Source organism: Capra hircus, chromosome 19 (genome assembly GCF_001704415.2).
Source record: "Capra hircus breed San Clemente chromosome 19, ASM170441v1, whole genome shotgun sequence".
NCBI classification, from domain to species: domain Eukaryota; kingdom Metazoa; phylum Chordata; class Mammalia; order Artiodactyla; family Bovidae; genus Capra; species Capra hircus.
The window spans coordinates 24,728,358-24,744,108 of NC_030826.1; the positions used below are offsets into that span (position 1 = coordinate 24,728,358).

At 48.7% G+C, this 15,751-nt stretch overlaps 1 protein-coding gene across 2 annotated transcripts in view; it reads left to right on the forward strand.

Annotated features, from left to right (window-relative positions):
- SPNS3 (sphingolipid transporter 3 (putative)) overlaps positions 11,359-15,751 on the forward strand; it is a 42,324-nt gene continuing 37,931 nt past the window's right edge. For both annotated transcript variants that reach the window (XM_018064441.1, XM_013972283.2), the window contains exons 1-2: positions 11,359-11,608; positions 15,322-15,387. In XM_018064441.1, the coding sequence (XP_017919930.1) occupies positions 11,413-11,608; positions 15,322-15,387 (262 nt within the window). In that variant the 5' untranslated portion in view covers positions 11,359-11,412. The remainder of the gene's footprint in view (positions 11,609-15,321; positions 15,388-15,751) is intronic.

Consider the following 15,751-nt stretch of genomic DNA (forward strand, 5'->3'; position numbering starts at 1 on the left):
ACAGTATCCAGTTCCCCAACCAGGGATCAAACCTGGGCCCCCCTCCATTGGGAGTGTGGAGACCTACTCACTGGACTACCAGGGAAGTCCTTGGGTGACTTTTTAAAAACTGAGTAGTCAGGGAGGCCTTCCTGGAGGAGGTGACATTTATGCTGATATCTTAATGAGCTGGTTGAGCAACCATCTCAAGGAACAGCATTCCGGGCAGAGGGGATTAAGTTTTTGAAATGAGGATGAGCATTTGTGTTTGAGGGACAGAGAAAGCATGCCTGTAACAAGCAGGATGGGGAGCAGGGAGGGAGATAAGAGATGTGGGGCCAAGTCAGCAGAGTCAGATCACTAGAGGCTGAATTCAGGGAAAGGGATTTGATTTTACGCTGTGTGTGGGAGAAAACCTTTGGAAAGTAGTTCCCCCACTCCCAGTGGTTTACTCAAGCAGGGGAGTTACCTAATCTGATATCCACTTTACAAAGATCACTCGGGGGTTGTATAGCTTGTGGGCCGGTGAGGCAGTGGTGGAAACAGAGGGGCCAGTTCACATCCCACTGTGGGGGTCCAGGTGAGGGCTGGTGGAGATGAGGGGAAAAAGGATAGATTCAAAATGTGTTTTAGAGGGGGCAGGATTCGCTGAAGGACTGAGTATGGGAGATGAAGGAAGAAAAAGGCTCATCTGGGTTTTTACTTGAGCGTCTGGTGGATGATGGCGCTTTAATGGTGTGAGAAGACGGAGGAAGGAGGAACTTGGGAGCAGGAACCAAGAATTCCATTTTTAAAAAATGTTTATATTTATTGATTTGGCTGCGTATGGTCTTAGTTGCAGCACCTGGGATCTTTAGTTGCTCCCTGTGGGATCTAGTTCCCTGACCAGGGATCGAGCCTGGGCCCCCTGCATAGGGAACACTCCGCTGCTTGATTGTCCTGACTACTACTTCCGCTAAAATGTTGAGTACAAGAGGGGAGAGCAGACATTCTAGTCTTATTCCTGATCTTGGTGGGAGGGAACATCCAGTCTTTTGTGGTGTCAGTTGTGGATTTTTTTCATAGATGTACTTTTTCAGAATGGGCAAGTTCCTCTCCTCAGTTGGAGTGTTTTAATCAGGAAATGGTGTGGGATTTACTAAACGCTTTTTATTTTGCACTCATTGAGATGATCATGTGAGTTTTGCTTATTGATGGGATACATTACATCAGTGGATTTTTCAGATATTAAACCAATCTCGGATAAATCCTGCTTGGTCATGGTGCATAATCCTTATAATTAAAAATATTATTATTGTTTTAAGCCGCTAAATTTGGGGGTAATTTGCTAAGCAGCAAAAGATAATTAGTTCAGGCTGCCTAGTGTGGGGCCATGGGCTCCTTGGCACCTTAGCTGCCAGGTGACTGAGGTCAGGAGTCGGGCAGTTAGGTTCTCCAGTGTCTTCTCTCTCGGGTAGCTGTGAAGGCCTTGTCTCTCCAATGTCTGGGTGGTGGGGTAGTCTCACGTGGAGCCAAGAGCCAAGGACACGTTCTTCTCTTTGGTGGCACGAGTGTTACCTGGACACAGGATACCTAGAAGCAGAGCTGGAACTAGAACCTAAGCCACAAGCCCCTGCCTCTCCAAATCCTTTCAGTGAAAGGCATGACTCAGCTTGAGTTTCATCTGTGTCCTCCTGTCGCTTTCGGTTACACTTGAATACTTGAGGAAGACAGGTGGTGTCTATTTGCATGAGGGCCCAGGTGGTCCCTGGAAAATACTGGAGTGTGTGGCCATTCCCTTCTCCAGGGGATTTTCCTGCCTCATCGAACTCGGGTCTCTTGCATTGCAGGCAGACTGTTTACCATCTGGGCCACCAAGGAAGAGCCCCACCGCCTGGAAAATAATTTGCCTTGATTAACCAAAGAGTCAGGGCCTCCAGCGTAATTTTTAAAAAATTTTTGACAGTCGTGTGTGGTGTGTGGGATCTTAGTTTCCTGACCTAGGATCGAACCTGTGCCCCTTGCAGTGGAAATGCAGAGCCCTAACCACTGGGCCACCAGGGAAGTCACAGGGCCTCGAGCTTGATGAGGGCAAACCTCCAGTGCTGGAGGGCAGAGTGATGCCACATAGGGCTCCTGCCCACCACTTGGGTTGTGCTGTGCGCCTGACACCCCGGCCACACCCGAGGGGGAGGGAGCTGTGAACACTGCTACAGCGATGTCTTCCCCAGGCCCCAGAGAGGTGCCCTTGTGTGCAGAGAGCTCCTGAGTGCTCTATGTTTGGGAGAAACATTTTACGCACAAGCAAGCCTCCCTCTGTATGATCCCCACAGAAGTGTTTGGGGTCATGTTTTCAAAAAGGAAGAGTTCTAGCTATTTGCTGGTAAAGGCTAGAGCGACAGAAAAGCCGCTGCTGAGAACGATTACTCCCAGGCCGGTGCAGCTGGTAGCCTGAGAAGCAAGTTTCATTCACTCACTCACAATATCCATTTTGTGTTTCCCCTCTGGTCAAGGCCAGGGTCAGACTCTGGAGAAGGCAGGCAGAGGGCCTTTCCTTTGAGGGGCTTGGTGACCCACAGGGAAGACAGAAAATGTCAATAATGAACAGTAAGTTTCATGATAGAGATAAGCCAAGCCTGCAGGCTTCCTGAAGGAGGTGACCTCTGAGTGGAGTTTGGAAACACTGGTAGGAGGTAGGTAGCATCATGAGGCTGATGGGTGGATATTGAAAGCCAGGGATGGGGGAAGTTGAGAAAATTATCTTCGGTTTTTTTATCCGTCTTCTTCCACTTCCTCTTTCCCTTTCTTTCTTTCCTTCTCTTTTCCCATCGTTCCTTCAGTTTGGCAGCCTCCTTCAGCCTCACCCCACCCCCAGTGCAGGCCCACCACTCACCAGGGCTGGGTCCCTATTAATTGCTAGTCCTTGCATTCGTAGACTCTGAGGGAAAGGAGGAATTTTCAAAACTGCTCCCAAATCAAGAGAGCCCTGCTGGTCCAGTGGTTAGGACTTGGGGCTTAGGACTTGGTGCTTTCACTACCAGGGCCCAAGTTTGATCTCTGGTCAGGGAACTAACATCCTGCAAGCCAAGTGGTATGGTCCAAAAAAAAAAAAAATCAGGATAGCCCACATGAAGAGGGGATGTGGGCCTGTGCAGGCACAAAATCCTGACTTTCTGGTGTAGCTGTACCCACGTGACACCAGCAACCCTGACCCCTGCCACACACACCCTCCCATCCCGGCCAGAAGCACAGTTCATGGCCAGCCACGTTTTTCTTGCTTTATTGCGTGCGTTATTTTTTGGTGTGATCATAAAAACTATCCATGCCACTGCTTTTTTTTTTTTTTTTTTTATTACATAAGTGGGATACTGCAGAAAATTTAGTATAAACAAATAAGATAGTAAGATAGTATAAGGATTTCGCTGGCAATCCAGTGTGGTTAGGACTCAGCATTTTCACTGCTGGGGCAGATTCAAACCCTGGTCAGGGAAATTGAGATCCTTCAAGCTCGGCCAAAAAAAAAGAAAAGAAAAGAAAAAGTAAAGCATAAAGGAGAGGAGCACAGAGTTCAGAGCCAGAGGGGCAGTTGTTTAGCCTTTTGGGGGCTGTTTCTGTGTCTAAAAGATAACTATAATTATCATACCCACTTCAGGTAGCTGGCAGGACCCATCACATGGAAAGTACTATGTTAATATTTGTTATTATTACGGGTGGCTAGGAGTCGGACATGACTGAGCGACTTCACTTTCACTTTTCACTTTCATGCATTGGAGAAGGAAATGGCAACCCACTCCAGTGTTCTTGCCTGGAGAATCCCAGGGACGGGGGAGCCTGGTGGGCTGCCATCTCTGGGGTCGCACAGAGTCGGATACGACTGAAGCGACTTAGCAGCAGCAGCAGCCACCATTAGCAAGTAAGGAAAAAAGAAAAGAAAGGAAAGATAGTACCTATGATTTTAGGCGCCTGAGGTAAGTACTGTTAACCCTTTGGGATATATGTGTCTATGCTTTTGCCCTGGGTTCGTGGTCGGTTCCATAATGTGGGATACAATATGATCACAGCTCTTATTTTCCCAGTTGATCACTCACACTTGCACGTGTCTCATTCGCAAGCAATCCAGGATCTTGAGCCCACCCTGAAGTTTCCATAACTAACTTGGTTGCTTACACAATGCCTGAAATAGCTCTGACCGCTGTTGCTTCTTACGGCCACAGGGTGTCGCTATGGGAGCCTGGTCCCAACCGGTCCCTAGGACTTGCTGGTGAAGGATGCCCTTGCTTTTTGAAAATGGGCTGAACTCAGCTAGGGCCTCCTCAGGCTTGACATCTCAAGACTGGCACTCAGTGTGCAGCAGCTCTCTTTCCCGCACACTTTCCTGGAAGAGGGAATGGCTGCCCGCTCCAGTATTCTGGCCTGGAGAATTCCACGGACAGAGGAGCCTGGTGGGCTACAGTTCATGGGGTTGCAAAGAGTCGGGCCCAACAGAGCGACTAACATTTTCACTTTTTTCCCACTAGTTAGGGTGACCACTAGCTTCAGGAGCCCCAGGTTAGGACAGTATTTCCTTTTCTCCTTGGGAGCCCACACCGGAGGCTTGTTTCAACCCTCCAAACGTCAAGGGTTATGTGACACCCCCTTTTCCTGGGAGCACGGTTGCTCAGTCCCTCTTGGAGGGCGCCGAGGTGGTTAGCCATCTGCGAAAGGCGTTGTTGGCTCATCCAACGGCTACTTTCCTTCCTCTTCTTCATGAACAGAGGCAGTCTCACCCCGTGCCCACTTTCCCAGCTTCTCATGCAGCTGGGTCACGGACATTGGCTCAAACCTTGCTGAGGGGTCCAGAGGAGCTGCTGGCTGGGGATTTCTAGGGAAGACTTCTCTCCCTGATAAATACACATGACCATCTTTCAGGAAACATCTCCTCTCTTCTTATATGTGAAAGGCCAAGCCTACAGATGAAGGCTGAGGTCGCCAGCCTCCAAGAGGATCTCCAGGTAGCTTTGCCTCCTGGTTATCCGTGCCCTTGAGGAGTCCTGTCCTGCAATGAATCAGGGCTGGCCTGTGTGACAGATGAGAACGCAGCAGAATGCAGACTCAGAAAGTGAAAGGTTTTGAAGTTTCTGCCCCGGTTCCTATCGGATTGCTTCCTCTGAAGGAAACAAGCCGCCACGTTGTAAGGACACACAAGGGCACATACCCCACTGTGAAGACACTCAGACAGTTCCGCAGAGAGGAGCCAACAGCCAGCACCAAACTGCCGGCCATGCGGGTGAACCTCAGGGGTCCTGGGAGATGGACCCTCCCAGCCCCAGTCTGGCCTTCAAATGAGCGCAGCCCTGGGTGGCATCTCTCTTCACCACACAAGAGACTGACTCAGAACACCTGATAAGCTGCTCTCGAATTCCTGACCCACTGAAACCATGAGGGATAATAAATAACTACAGTTACTTAAGGGCTTCCCTGGTGGCTCAGTGGTAAAGGATCTGCCCACAATGCAGGAGACATGGGTTTGATCCTTGCATTGGCAAGATCCCCTGGAGAAAGAAATGGTAACCCACTCTAGTATTCTTGCCTGGAGAATTCTATGGGCAGAGGAGCTTTGTGGGCTACAGTCTATGGGGTTGCAAAGAGTCGGTCATGTCTTAGTGATTAAACCACCACCAACCATAGTTGCTTAAAGCCATGTTTGTGGGGATGTTATACAGTAAGAGTGTGTGTGTGTGTGTGTGTGTGTGTGTGTGTGTGTTAGTTGCTCAGTCGTGTCCGACTCTTTGTGACCCTATGAACTATAGCTCCTTAGGCTCATCTGTCCATGGGATTTTCCAGGCAAGAATACTGGAGTGGGTTGCCATTCCCTTCTCCAGGGGATCTTCCTGACCCAGGGATTGAACCCGGGTCTCCTGCACTGGGTTTCTCTGGTACCTCAGTCAGTAAAGAATCTGCCTGCAGTGCAGGAGACTTGGGTTCAATTCCTAGGTCAGGAAGATCCCCTGGAGAAGGGAATGGCTAGGGTCTTTTCCAGTGAATGGCCTCTTAGCAAAGAACTGGAGGTTCAGTTTCAGCACCCGTCCTTTCAGTGAATATTCAGGGTTGATTTCTTTTAAGACTGACTGGTTTGATCTCCTTGCTGTCCTAGGGACTCTCAAGAGTCTTTTCTCCAGCACCACAATTCGAAAACATCAGTTCTTCAGTGCTTAGCCTTCTTTATGGTCCTCCTCTCAATCCACAATGACTGAACCATCTTCAGTCCTACCAGCTATGTATGAAGGTTTCAATTTCTCTATATCTTCGCCAACACTTATTTTTGGTTTTTTAATTGATAAAGCTTAAACTTCTAGTCCATACTAGTGGACATGAAGAATAATATATCATTGTGGTTTCTTTAAGACACTTAAAACTTATGTATTTATTTATGGGTGTGCTGGGTCTTCATTGCACCACACAGGCTCTGCTTGTTCACGTGGGCTTCCTTGCTGTGGAGCAAGGCCTCTAGTTAAAAGCCTGTGTGCGTGCTCAGTTGCTCGGTCATGTCCGACTCTTTGTGACCCGGTGGACTGTAACCCGCCAGGCTCTTCTGTTCATGGGATTTCCCAGGCAAGAATACTGGAGTGGTTTGCCATTTCCTGCTCCAGGGGATCTCCCTGACCCAGGGATTGAACCCACAACTCCTGCATTGGCAGCTGGGTTCTTTACCACTAGCACCACCTGGGAAGCCCAGTTAAAAGCTTATGTCCACACAAAAGCTTGCACATGGATGTTTTTTTTTATCACCTTTATTTCTTTATTTAGTCAGCTCAAGTTTTTTAAATTTTTGATTGCGGTATAGTTGATTTACAACGTTGTGTTAGTTTCAGATGGATAGCAAAGTGAATCACTTACACATATATCCACTCTTTTCTTTTTAGATTCTTTTCCCATAAGCCATTATGGAGTACTGAGCCAAGTTCCTGTGCTATGCAACAGGTTCTCATTAGTTGTCTGTTTTGTGTATGTAGTGTGTATATGTCAATCCCAGTCTCCCTATTTAGTCCTCCCTTCCCCATCTCCCCGTAACCATGTTTGTTTTCTGTATCTGTGCATCTGTGACTCTCCTTCTGTTTTGTAAGTAAGTTCATTTGTACCCTTTTTTTTAGGTTCCACATGTAATTGATATCATATGATATTTGTTTTTTTGTGTCTGACTTGCCTCACTCGGTGTGATAATCTCTGGGTCCATCTGTGTTGCTGCAGATAGCATTTTTATTCGTTTTTATGGCTGAGTAATATTCCACTCTATATATGTATGACATCTTTTTTTATCCATTCCTCTGTTGATGGAAATTTAGGTTGTTTCCTTGTCCTGGCTAATGTAAATAGTACTGAAATGAACACGGAAGTGCATGTGTCTTTTCCAGTTATGTTTTTCTCTGGATATATGCCCAGGAGTGGGATTGCTGGGCCATATGACAGTTCTATTTTTAGCTTTTTGAGGAACCTCCAAACTGTTCTCCATGGAGACTGTATGAATTTAAATTCCCACCAAGAGTATAGGATGATTCCCTTTTCTGTACATCTCCAATATTTCTTGTTGTAGATATTTATTTATTTTTAATGGAAGGATAATTGATTTATAGTATTGTATTGATTTCTACCAAACATCAACAGGAATCAGCCACAGGTTTACCCATGTCCCCTCCCACTTGAACATCCTTCCCCCCTCCCTCCCCATTCCCCCCCTCGCAGTTGTTATGGAGCCCCGGTTTAAGTTCCCTGAGTCATACAGCAAACTCCCATTGGCTATCATCTGTTTCACGTATGGTACTGTATGTTTCTATGGCACTTTCTCCATGCCTCCCAGCTTCTCCTCCTCCTGCCCATAAGTCTGCTCTCAGTGTCTGTGTCTTCACTGCCACTCTGCAAATAGTTTATCAGCTTTTTACATTCCATATATATGCGTTAGTATAAGATAATTGTTTTTCTCTTTCTGACTTACTTCACTCTGTATAATAGGCTCTAGGTTCATCCACCTCGTTAGGACTGACTCAAATACTTTCCTTTTTATGGCTGAGTAATACCAGACCATCTGACCTGCCTCTTGAGAAATCTGTATGCAGGTCAGGAAGCAACAGTTAGAACTGGGCATGGAACAACAGACTGGTTCCAAATAGGAAAAGGAGTATGTCAAGGCTGTATATTGTCACCCTGCTTATTTAACTTATATGCAGAGTACATCATGAGAAACGCTGGACTGGAAGAAGCACAAGCTGGAATCAAGATTGCCGGGAGAAATATCAATAACCTCAGATATGCAGATGACACCACCCTTATGGCAGAAAATGAAGAGGAACTAAAAAGCCTCTTGATGAAAGTGAAAGAGGAGAGTGAAAAAGTTGGCTTAAAGCTCAACATTCAGAAAATGAAGATCATAGCAGCCGGTCCCATCACTTCATGGGAAATCGATGGGGAAACAGTGGAAACAGTTTCAGACTTTATTTTTTGGGGTTCCAAAATCACTGCAGATGGTGACTGCAGCCATGAAATTAAAAGACGCTTACTCCTTGGAAGAAAAGTTATGACCAACCTAGATAGTATATTCAAAAGCAGAGACATTACTTTGCCAACTAAGGTCCATCTAGTCAAGGCTATGGTTTTTCCTGTGGTCATGTATGGATGTGAGAGTTGGACTGTGAAGAAGGCTGAGCACTGAAGAATTGATGCTTTTGAACTGTGGTGTTGCAGAAGACTCTTGAGAGTCCCTTGGACTGCAAGGAGATCCAACCAGTCCATTCTGAGGGAGATCAGCCCTGGGATTTCTTTGGAAGGAATGATGCTGAAGCTGAAACTCCAATACTTTGGCCACCTCATGCGAAGAGCTGACTCACTGGAAAAGACTCTGATGCTGGGAGGGATTGGGGGCAGGAGGAAAAGGGGACGACCGAGGATGAGATGGCTGGATGGTATCACGGACTCGATGAACATGAGTCTGAGTGAACTCCGGGAGTTGGTGATGGACAGGGAGGCTTGGCGTGCTGTGATTCATGGGGTCGCAAAGAGTCGGACATGACTGAGCGACTGAACTGAACTGAATATTCCATTGTATATATATACCACAGCTTCTTTATCCATTCATCTGTTAGTGGACATCAAGGTTGCTTCCATGTCCTAGCTATTGTAACTAGAGCTGCAATGAATATTGGGTTACATGTATCTTTTTCAATTTTGGTTTCCTCAGGGTATATGCCTAGTAGTGGGATTGCTGGGTCATATGGTGGTTTTATTTCTAGTTTTTAAGGAATCTGCATAGTGTTCTCCATAGTGGCTGTATCGGTTTGCGTTCCCACCAACAATGCAAGAGGATTCCCTTTTCTCCACACCGTCTCCAGTATTCATTGTTTGTAGATTTTTTTATGATGGCCATTCTGATTGGTGTGAGGTGATACCTCATTAGTTTTGATTTGCATTTCTCTAATAATTAGTGATGTTTAGAATCTTTTCATGTACTTTTTAGCCATCTGTATATCTTCTTTGGAGAAATGTCTGCTTAGATCTTCCTCCCATTTTTTGGTTGGGTTTGCTTGTGTTTTTGTTATTGAGCTGCACAAGCTGTTTATATCTTTTGGAAATTAATGCCTTGCCAATTGCTTTGTTTGCAAATATTTTCTCCCGTTCTGAGGGCTGTCATTTTGTTTTGCTTATGGTTTCCTTTGCTGTGCAAAAGCTTTTTTGGTTTCATAAGGTCCCATTTGTTTATTTTTGTTTTTATTTATAATTGTCCAAACTTGTGAGCCTCCAAGATGCCCTTCAGAGGTGAATGGATAAATTGCAGTCCATCCAGACAGAGGAATACTATTCAGCACTAAGCAAAAATGAAGCTCTCAAGCCATAAAGCAACATGGAAGAAACTTCAATGCAAATGACTAAGAGAAAGAAGCCAGTCCGCAAGGGCTCCATGCTGTACAGTTTCAACTGTATGACATTCCAGAAAAGGAAGACTATGGAGACAGTAAAAATTTCAGTGGTTGCCAGAGGATGAGGGGAGGGAGGGATGATCAGGCAGAGTACAGAGGATTTTAGGGCAATAAAATTGTTCTGTAAGACACTATAATGATGTGTATGCGTGCTTAGTGGCTCAGTCGTGTCCGAATCTCTGCAACCCCATGGACTGATAGCTGGCCAGGCTCCTCTGTCCATAGGGATTCTCCAGTCAAGAATACTGGAGTGGGTAGCCCTTCTCCAGGGGATCCTCCTGACCCAGGGATCGAACCCTTGTCTCTTAGTCTCCTGCAGTGACAGGCGGATTCTCTACCACTAGCACCATGGACTCCAGTTCATAATGATAGGTACAGGTGGTACTCACTTGTCCAAACCCATAAAAGGGACAATACCGAGAGTGAACCCTAACGTGAATGATGGACTCCGAGTGATGAGGACGTTTCAGTGTAAGTCCATCAACTGTGACAAGTGTCCTGCTCTGGGCAGGGGTGTCGATAATGGGGGAGGCCAAGCATGTGTGAGAGCAGAGGGGTAAGTGGGAAATCTAAACATTTTGCTCAATTTTCTGTGAACCTATGACTGCTCTTAAGAAATAAAGTCTATTGAAAAAAAATAGTGTCCCTCGTTTGGGTTTGTCTGAGATTCTGTCGTGATTAGACTGGGGCCATGCAATCCTGGTGGGAATTCTGCCCCTCATTAGTGATGCTATATTTTATTTATTTGACTGTGCTGGGTCTTAGCTGTGGCACGTGGGATCTTTTAGTCGCAGCATGAAGGGGTCTAGTTCCCTGACTAGGGTTTGAACCTGGGTCTCCTGCATTAGGAGCATGGAGTCTTAGCCACTGGACTGCCAGGGAAGTCCCTAGAGAGACACTTTAAGAGCATGCCAATGTTTTGCCCTTCATCAAAAATCTCCCCTTAAATTTCACATCCACTGGTGAACTTTGCCCTCGGGCTGCCTTCCTGTCGGCAGCCCCTCATCGTCTTTGTCTCTCTCCAGGTAGGACTTTACGCAGGAGCAGGGGTTAACCTCCACTTACTGTCTAGTCCGGTGTCGCTCTCCTGGCCAACACCTAGGACCCAGATTCGAATCCCTCGTTCAAGTCCTTCTCGTGTGTGGCAGCCAGACCCTCCCCTAGCACACGGGACTCTAGGAAACTCCTCTCACTTCCTGTCCTGCAAAGCTTCTTTCTCAGGGCAGCTACCGGATCGCAGGCTGGGTCAAAAGGACCAGTTACTCTGGGTGGTGGGCCAGGAGCTCTCTTCCCCCACCTCGAGCCTCAGGGGCTGTGGATGGTGAAATCTCACCAGTGAGGCTGCAGTGGGCTCAGCAGAGACCTGTGATAAGATCCTGAGCGGTTAGGGCAGCTGCTTTGAGGTTGGGCGACTGGGAGCCCACAGGAAGTGACTCTGTGCAGAGCTGATGTGTCTTTCATCCCGGCATCCATCCTGGGACGGGAGCTGTAGGCTGGAGAGGCTGGGGGCATGTCTGTGGAGGTCAGGCAGTCAGAAGGGCTTCACAGTCAGTCCCCGGGGCCAGGTGGACCTTCAAGGGCCGCGGACACAGACTCTCCATCCATGCCCGCGCCGTGGAGCCTGCCCCGTTGGAGAGCTTATGTGGCTGCTGCCGTGCTCTGCTACATCAACCTCCTGAACTACATGAACTGGTTCATCATTGCAGGTGAGGCAGGGGCCGGGCAAGCTGGGCAGCACCTGCCACCAGCTGGTGCTGTGTGTCCACAGTGACCCTCCACCCAGCAAACTTCCTCCTTGTGCGCCGCATCTCTGCTATTCTCACCTCTGCGCCCCCGCCCCCCGCAATGGTTTCAGGCCAGCCTGAATGGGGAGAGGACCAAACGAGTTCCCAATGTATCCCCCGACTGAGTGTGCCTACAGGTGTGGGTGCTTGATGGCAGTGGGTAGGTGAGGACTCCAGGGAGGGCTGGGCCTCGGACAAAGCTCTGGAAGTTCTGGGTGGAACATTGAGGTGAGGTCCTGGCGTAGGACAGGGTGGCCTGGCTCTGCTTCCAAGCAAGGACCAGCTGGCTGCTTGTTTCTGGGGCAGCAGGCGGCGTGCAAACCTTGCACATTCTGCCTTCCTTCCTGTAGGCCCCAGGGCTCAACTCGCTCTGTCTGCATGTCACCACTTCTTTGTTCATTCGTTCAAAGTTCAACCTTCTTTTCTGCCTTGATCATGCGCTCGTTCAAGATGAACTGAGTGCTATGGGCCTTGGGGACCCAGTGGGGGGGGGATTCAACCTTGTAGCTCCTGAACACAGGAATGACCATCTCATGTGGCAGAAAGAGAAACTTGTTAATAGGACTCCTGCAAGACAGAGAGATGCAGCCAGATGAGGAAACATGGGTTGCTGGGAGGGTACCTGGGGAGCTCAGAGGAGGTGTCTGCAGCAGCTGGGCTCCTTGAGGCCAGGATGTGGATTAATCAGTTACCAGCTCGCAAATGCAGAATGAAGGTGACTTGGGGATTGCAGACAGCACCAGACCCTGTGGGTGACTGCCTTTGAAGAGCTCAGAGGGACACAGAACACATGTTTAAGTGTCTCTAATCCAGGACAGAGCTGAGTGACTATTAACTGGACAGCCCCAGGATGAAAAAAAAGGGGGCTTTCCTGGTGGCTCAGATAGTAAAGAATCTGCCTGCAATGCGGGAGACCAAGGTTGGATCCCTGAGTCAGGAAGATCCCCTGGAGGATGAAACAGCAATCCACTCCAGTATTCTTGCCTGGAAAATCCCATGGACAGAGGAGCCTGGTGGGCTACAGTCTGTGGGGTCACAAAGAGTTGGAGACAACTGAGCAAATAACTTTCCCAGGATGAAACACTGAGGGTTCAGATAGAATTCACGGATGAGGGGCAGAAGGTTTGGGTCTTGAAGGCTGAGAAAATCGGTAAGGCAGGGAATGGGGCAAAAGAGCAGGGTCTGATCAGAGGTGGAGAGATATGGAGAAAGCAGGAAATTATTCTGAAAGAGTATTTGGGGCTGTATCATAGGTTTCTTGGGGACCAGGCTGGGAGCTTGCACTTTCTGCTGAAGCAATGGAGAGCCACGGAAAATTTTTAAGTGGGGAGACTGTAACTGGGGTTGAGGCTCTGATGGAGGCCACAGGAGACACAGAGGTCAGTCAGAGGCTACTGCGATAGATCAGGCTGAAGCTGAGGAGCCCTGCATTGGAGTTGGGGTGGAGGGCTTGAAGAGGAGGGGAAGGGGCAACTGGGGGTATGGAGGTCTTTCAGCCCCCGAGGACTGAAAGGACTTCCTCTGGCTGTGTGAGTAGCAGGGCCATGGTTATTGGGTTGAGGGAGGCCTGGGGAAGTGAAACCTTGCCCGGTGCCTGGGGACTGTTGAGGCAGGTGGTTCTCACGCACCAAGAATTCTCTTGCGTGAAGCAGGTCTCTGGGAGGGCAGAGTGATAGCAGAAAGATGAAAACAAGGCTGGACCCACACTTGGTCTCCCGGCTGCCTCCAGAGCAGCATGGGGCTTGGAGGAGCCCAGGAGTGGTCAAAACAAGGGACTGAGTCCCAGCCCCTAAAATGAATGTGATTATAGAGAATTTTTTACTTAGCCATTGACTTAAAATAATTTTATTTATTTATTTAGGTTTGGCTGTGCTGAGTCTTTGCTTTTCTCTAGTTGCGGCAAGCAGGGGCTACTCTCTAGTTGTGATGCACTGGTTTCTCATTGCCGTGGCTTCTCTTGTTGTGGAGCACAGGCTCTAGGGCATGTGGGCTCTAGTAGTTGCCGTTCCCAGGCCCTAGAGCGCAGGCTCAGTAGTTGCGGTGCCCAGGCTTAGTTGCTCTGCGTCATGTGGGATCTTCCTGGACCAGGGATCGAACCCATGTCTCCTGCATTGGCAGGTAGATTCTTTACCACTGAGCTACCAGGGAAGCCCACCATTGACTTTGCTTATCTGTGTTGTCTCTTTCTTGACAATGAATATATCTAATTCATGTAATTAAAAGTATTAAGAGAGAAGGAAAGACATAGAAGCTAGTATCTGGATTTTGTGGCAATTGGGTCCAAAGTAAATATCAGAACAAAAATCTCTTATTTGACTTCTCTGTTTCTTCCATCTTTTTCACCCGCTGGCAGGTCTTCGAGGTGTGAATGGCAGGTTTTCTTCTTCATTGTGGGGGCGTTTCTGCAGAGCCCCATTTGTGACACTGGGCGGGAGGGTAGGCTCCCAACTGTACAGCCATAGGTGCCTGAGACCTCTGTTTCTCAGTCTGTATAATGGGGACAGTGATACTGATGGCCCTCAGCCATCTCATAATTCAAAGTGATGACAGGGTCAGAACCTCACAGCTCAGATAAGTAGGTGCCTTGGACCTTGACTGGCTTTGATATACTACTAGGGACTGATGGGATATTAGGCTAGCAAGATCTTAGAGCAAGAACCTGCAACCTTCAGGGAGGTGGGGCCAAGGTCAGACCTAAATGGGACCTATCTCTGAAGCTCTCACAGGCACTCCATGTCGGTATGTTCATGCCTCTGGAAGAACGTGCTGTGTGTGCACCTGGGCCAGGCCAGGGCACACATATCTTTGCGTGTACATGCTCATGCATGTATATGTGTATCTATGAATATCTGGAGTTTGTATACAAGTAAGGCTGCTGCGCTGCGCAGTTTCAGGGACTTTCATTACACCGTAGTCTAAGTGGATGGCTGCCAGTCATTCCGGGGCTTCCCAGGTGGCGCAGTGGTAAAGAATCCGCCTGTCAGTTCAGGAGACTCAGCTTCGATCCCTGGGTCAGGAAGATCCCCTGGAGAAAGGAATGAAACACTCCAGTATTCTTGCGTGGAGAAGCCCAGGGACAGAAGAGCCTTGTGGGCCACGGTCCATGGGATCGCAAAGAGTCAGACACAACTGAGTGAGCACACCAGTCACTCTGACTATGGTGTGAATGGCAGGCTTGCATATGTGCAAATGCACATGGGCCTGTGGGTGTGTCTTTATGTGTACCTCTCAGTGTACCTGTGTGTGGGTGTACAAGACTGGACTTACACGGCTGTGAGTGCTGGCTCCTGTGTGTGAGTGCCTCTGCTTCTGGGAGTATGTATCTCCGGGTGTGCCTGTTTGTATGTGCCTATGTGGATCTGCATGTCTGTGATGTGTGAGCCTGTGTGTGTAGTCCAGGCATGCAGCCTCGTGCGTGAATTGGTATGTCTGTGCCTTTGGGATATGCTGGATCCTGTGTGTGTGTATGTGTCGTTGTGCGCATGTGTGGGAGAGAGGGATGAGAAGAGTGGGCCCAGGTGCCATGTCTGTGCTGAGCTGGTCAGCTGTGAGCCTGTCCCAAATGCAGAGGCAGCTGCCTTTGGAGGCCTGGCAGGCAACTTCCCGTTTCCTGAGTGCTGTCCATCTGTCCACAGGAGTGCTGCTGGACGTACAGAAGTTTTTCCATATCAGTGACAGCAATGCTGGTTTGCTTCAGACAGGTAAGGAGGGAGTCCCCAGGCTGGGGTCGTCAGCTCACGCTGGGCGGGGGTCTTTTGGCAGGTCCTGTTCTCTGTGCAGCTCCAGCTGCTGGTGAGGGGGCCAGCCTGAGCCCCACTGAGTCCCCTGGCGTAGAGGATGGGTGGTGTTTGGGTGGAAGGGACAGTCTGTGTCAGAGAAGGAGGCAGCAGAGGCTGGGATCTGGTGCCTGAACAGCCTCTTAGGGTTTGAGGGTGAGAGCTGGGGCAAGGAGGCTTCCTTGGTGGCTCAGCGGTAATGAATCTGCCTGCAATGCAGGAGCCACAGGAGACACGGGTTCTGTCCCCAAGCTGGGAAGATACCCTGGAGGAGGTCTTGGCAGCCACT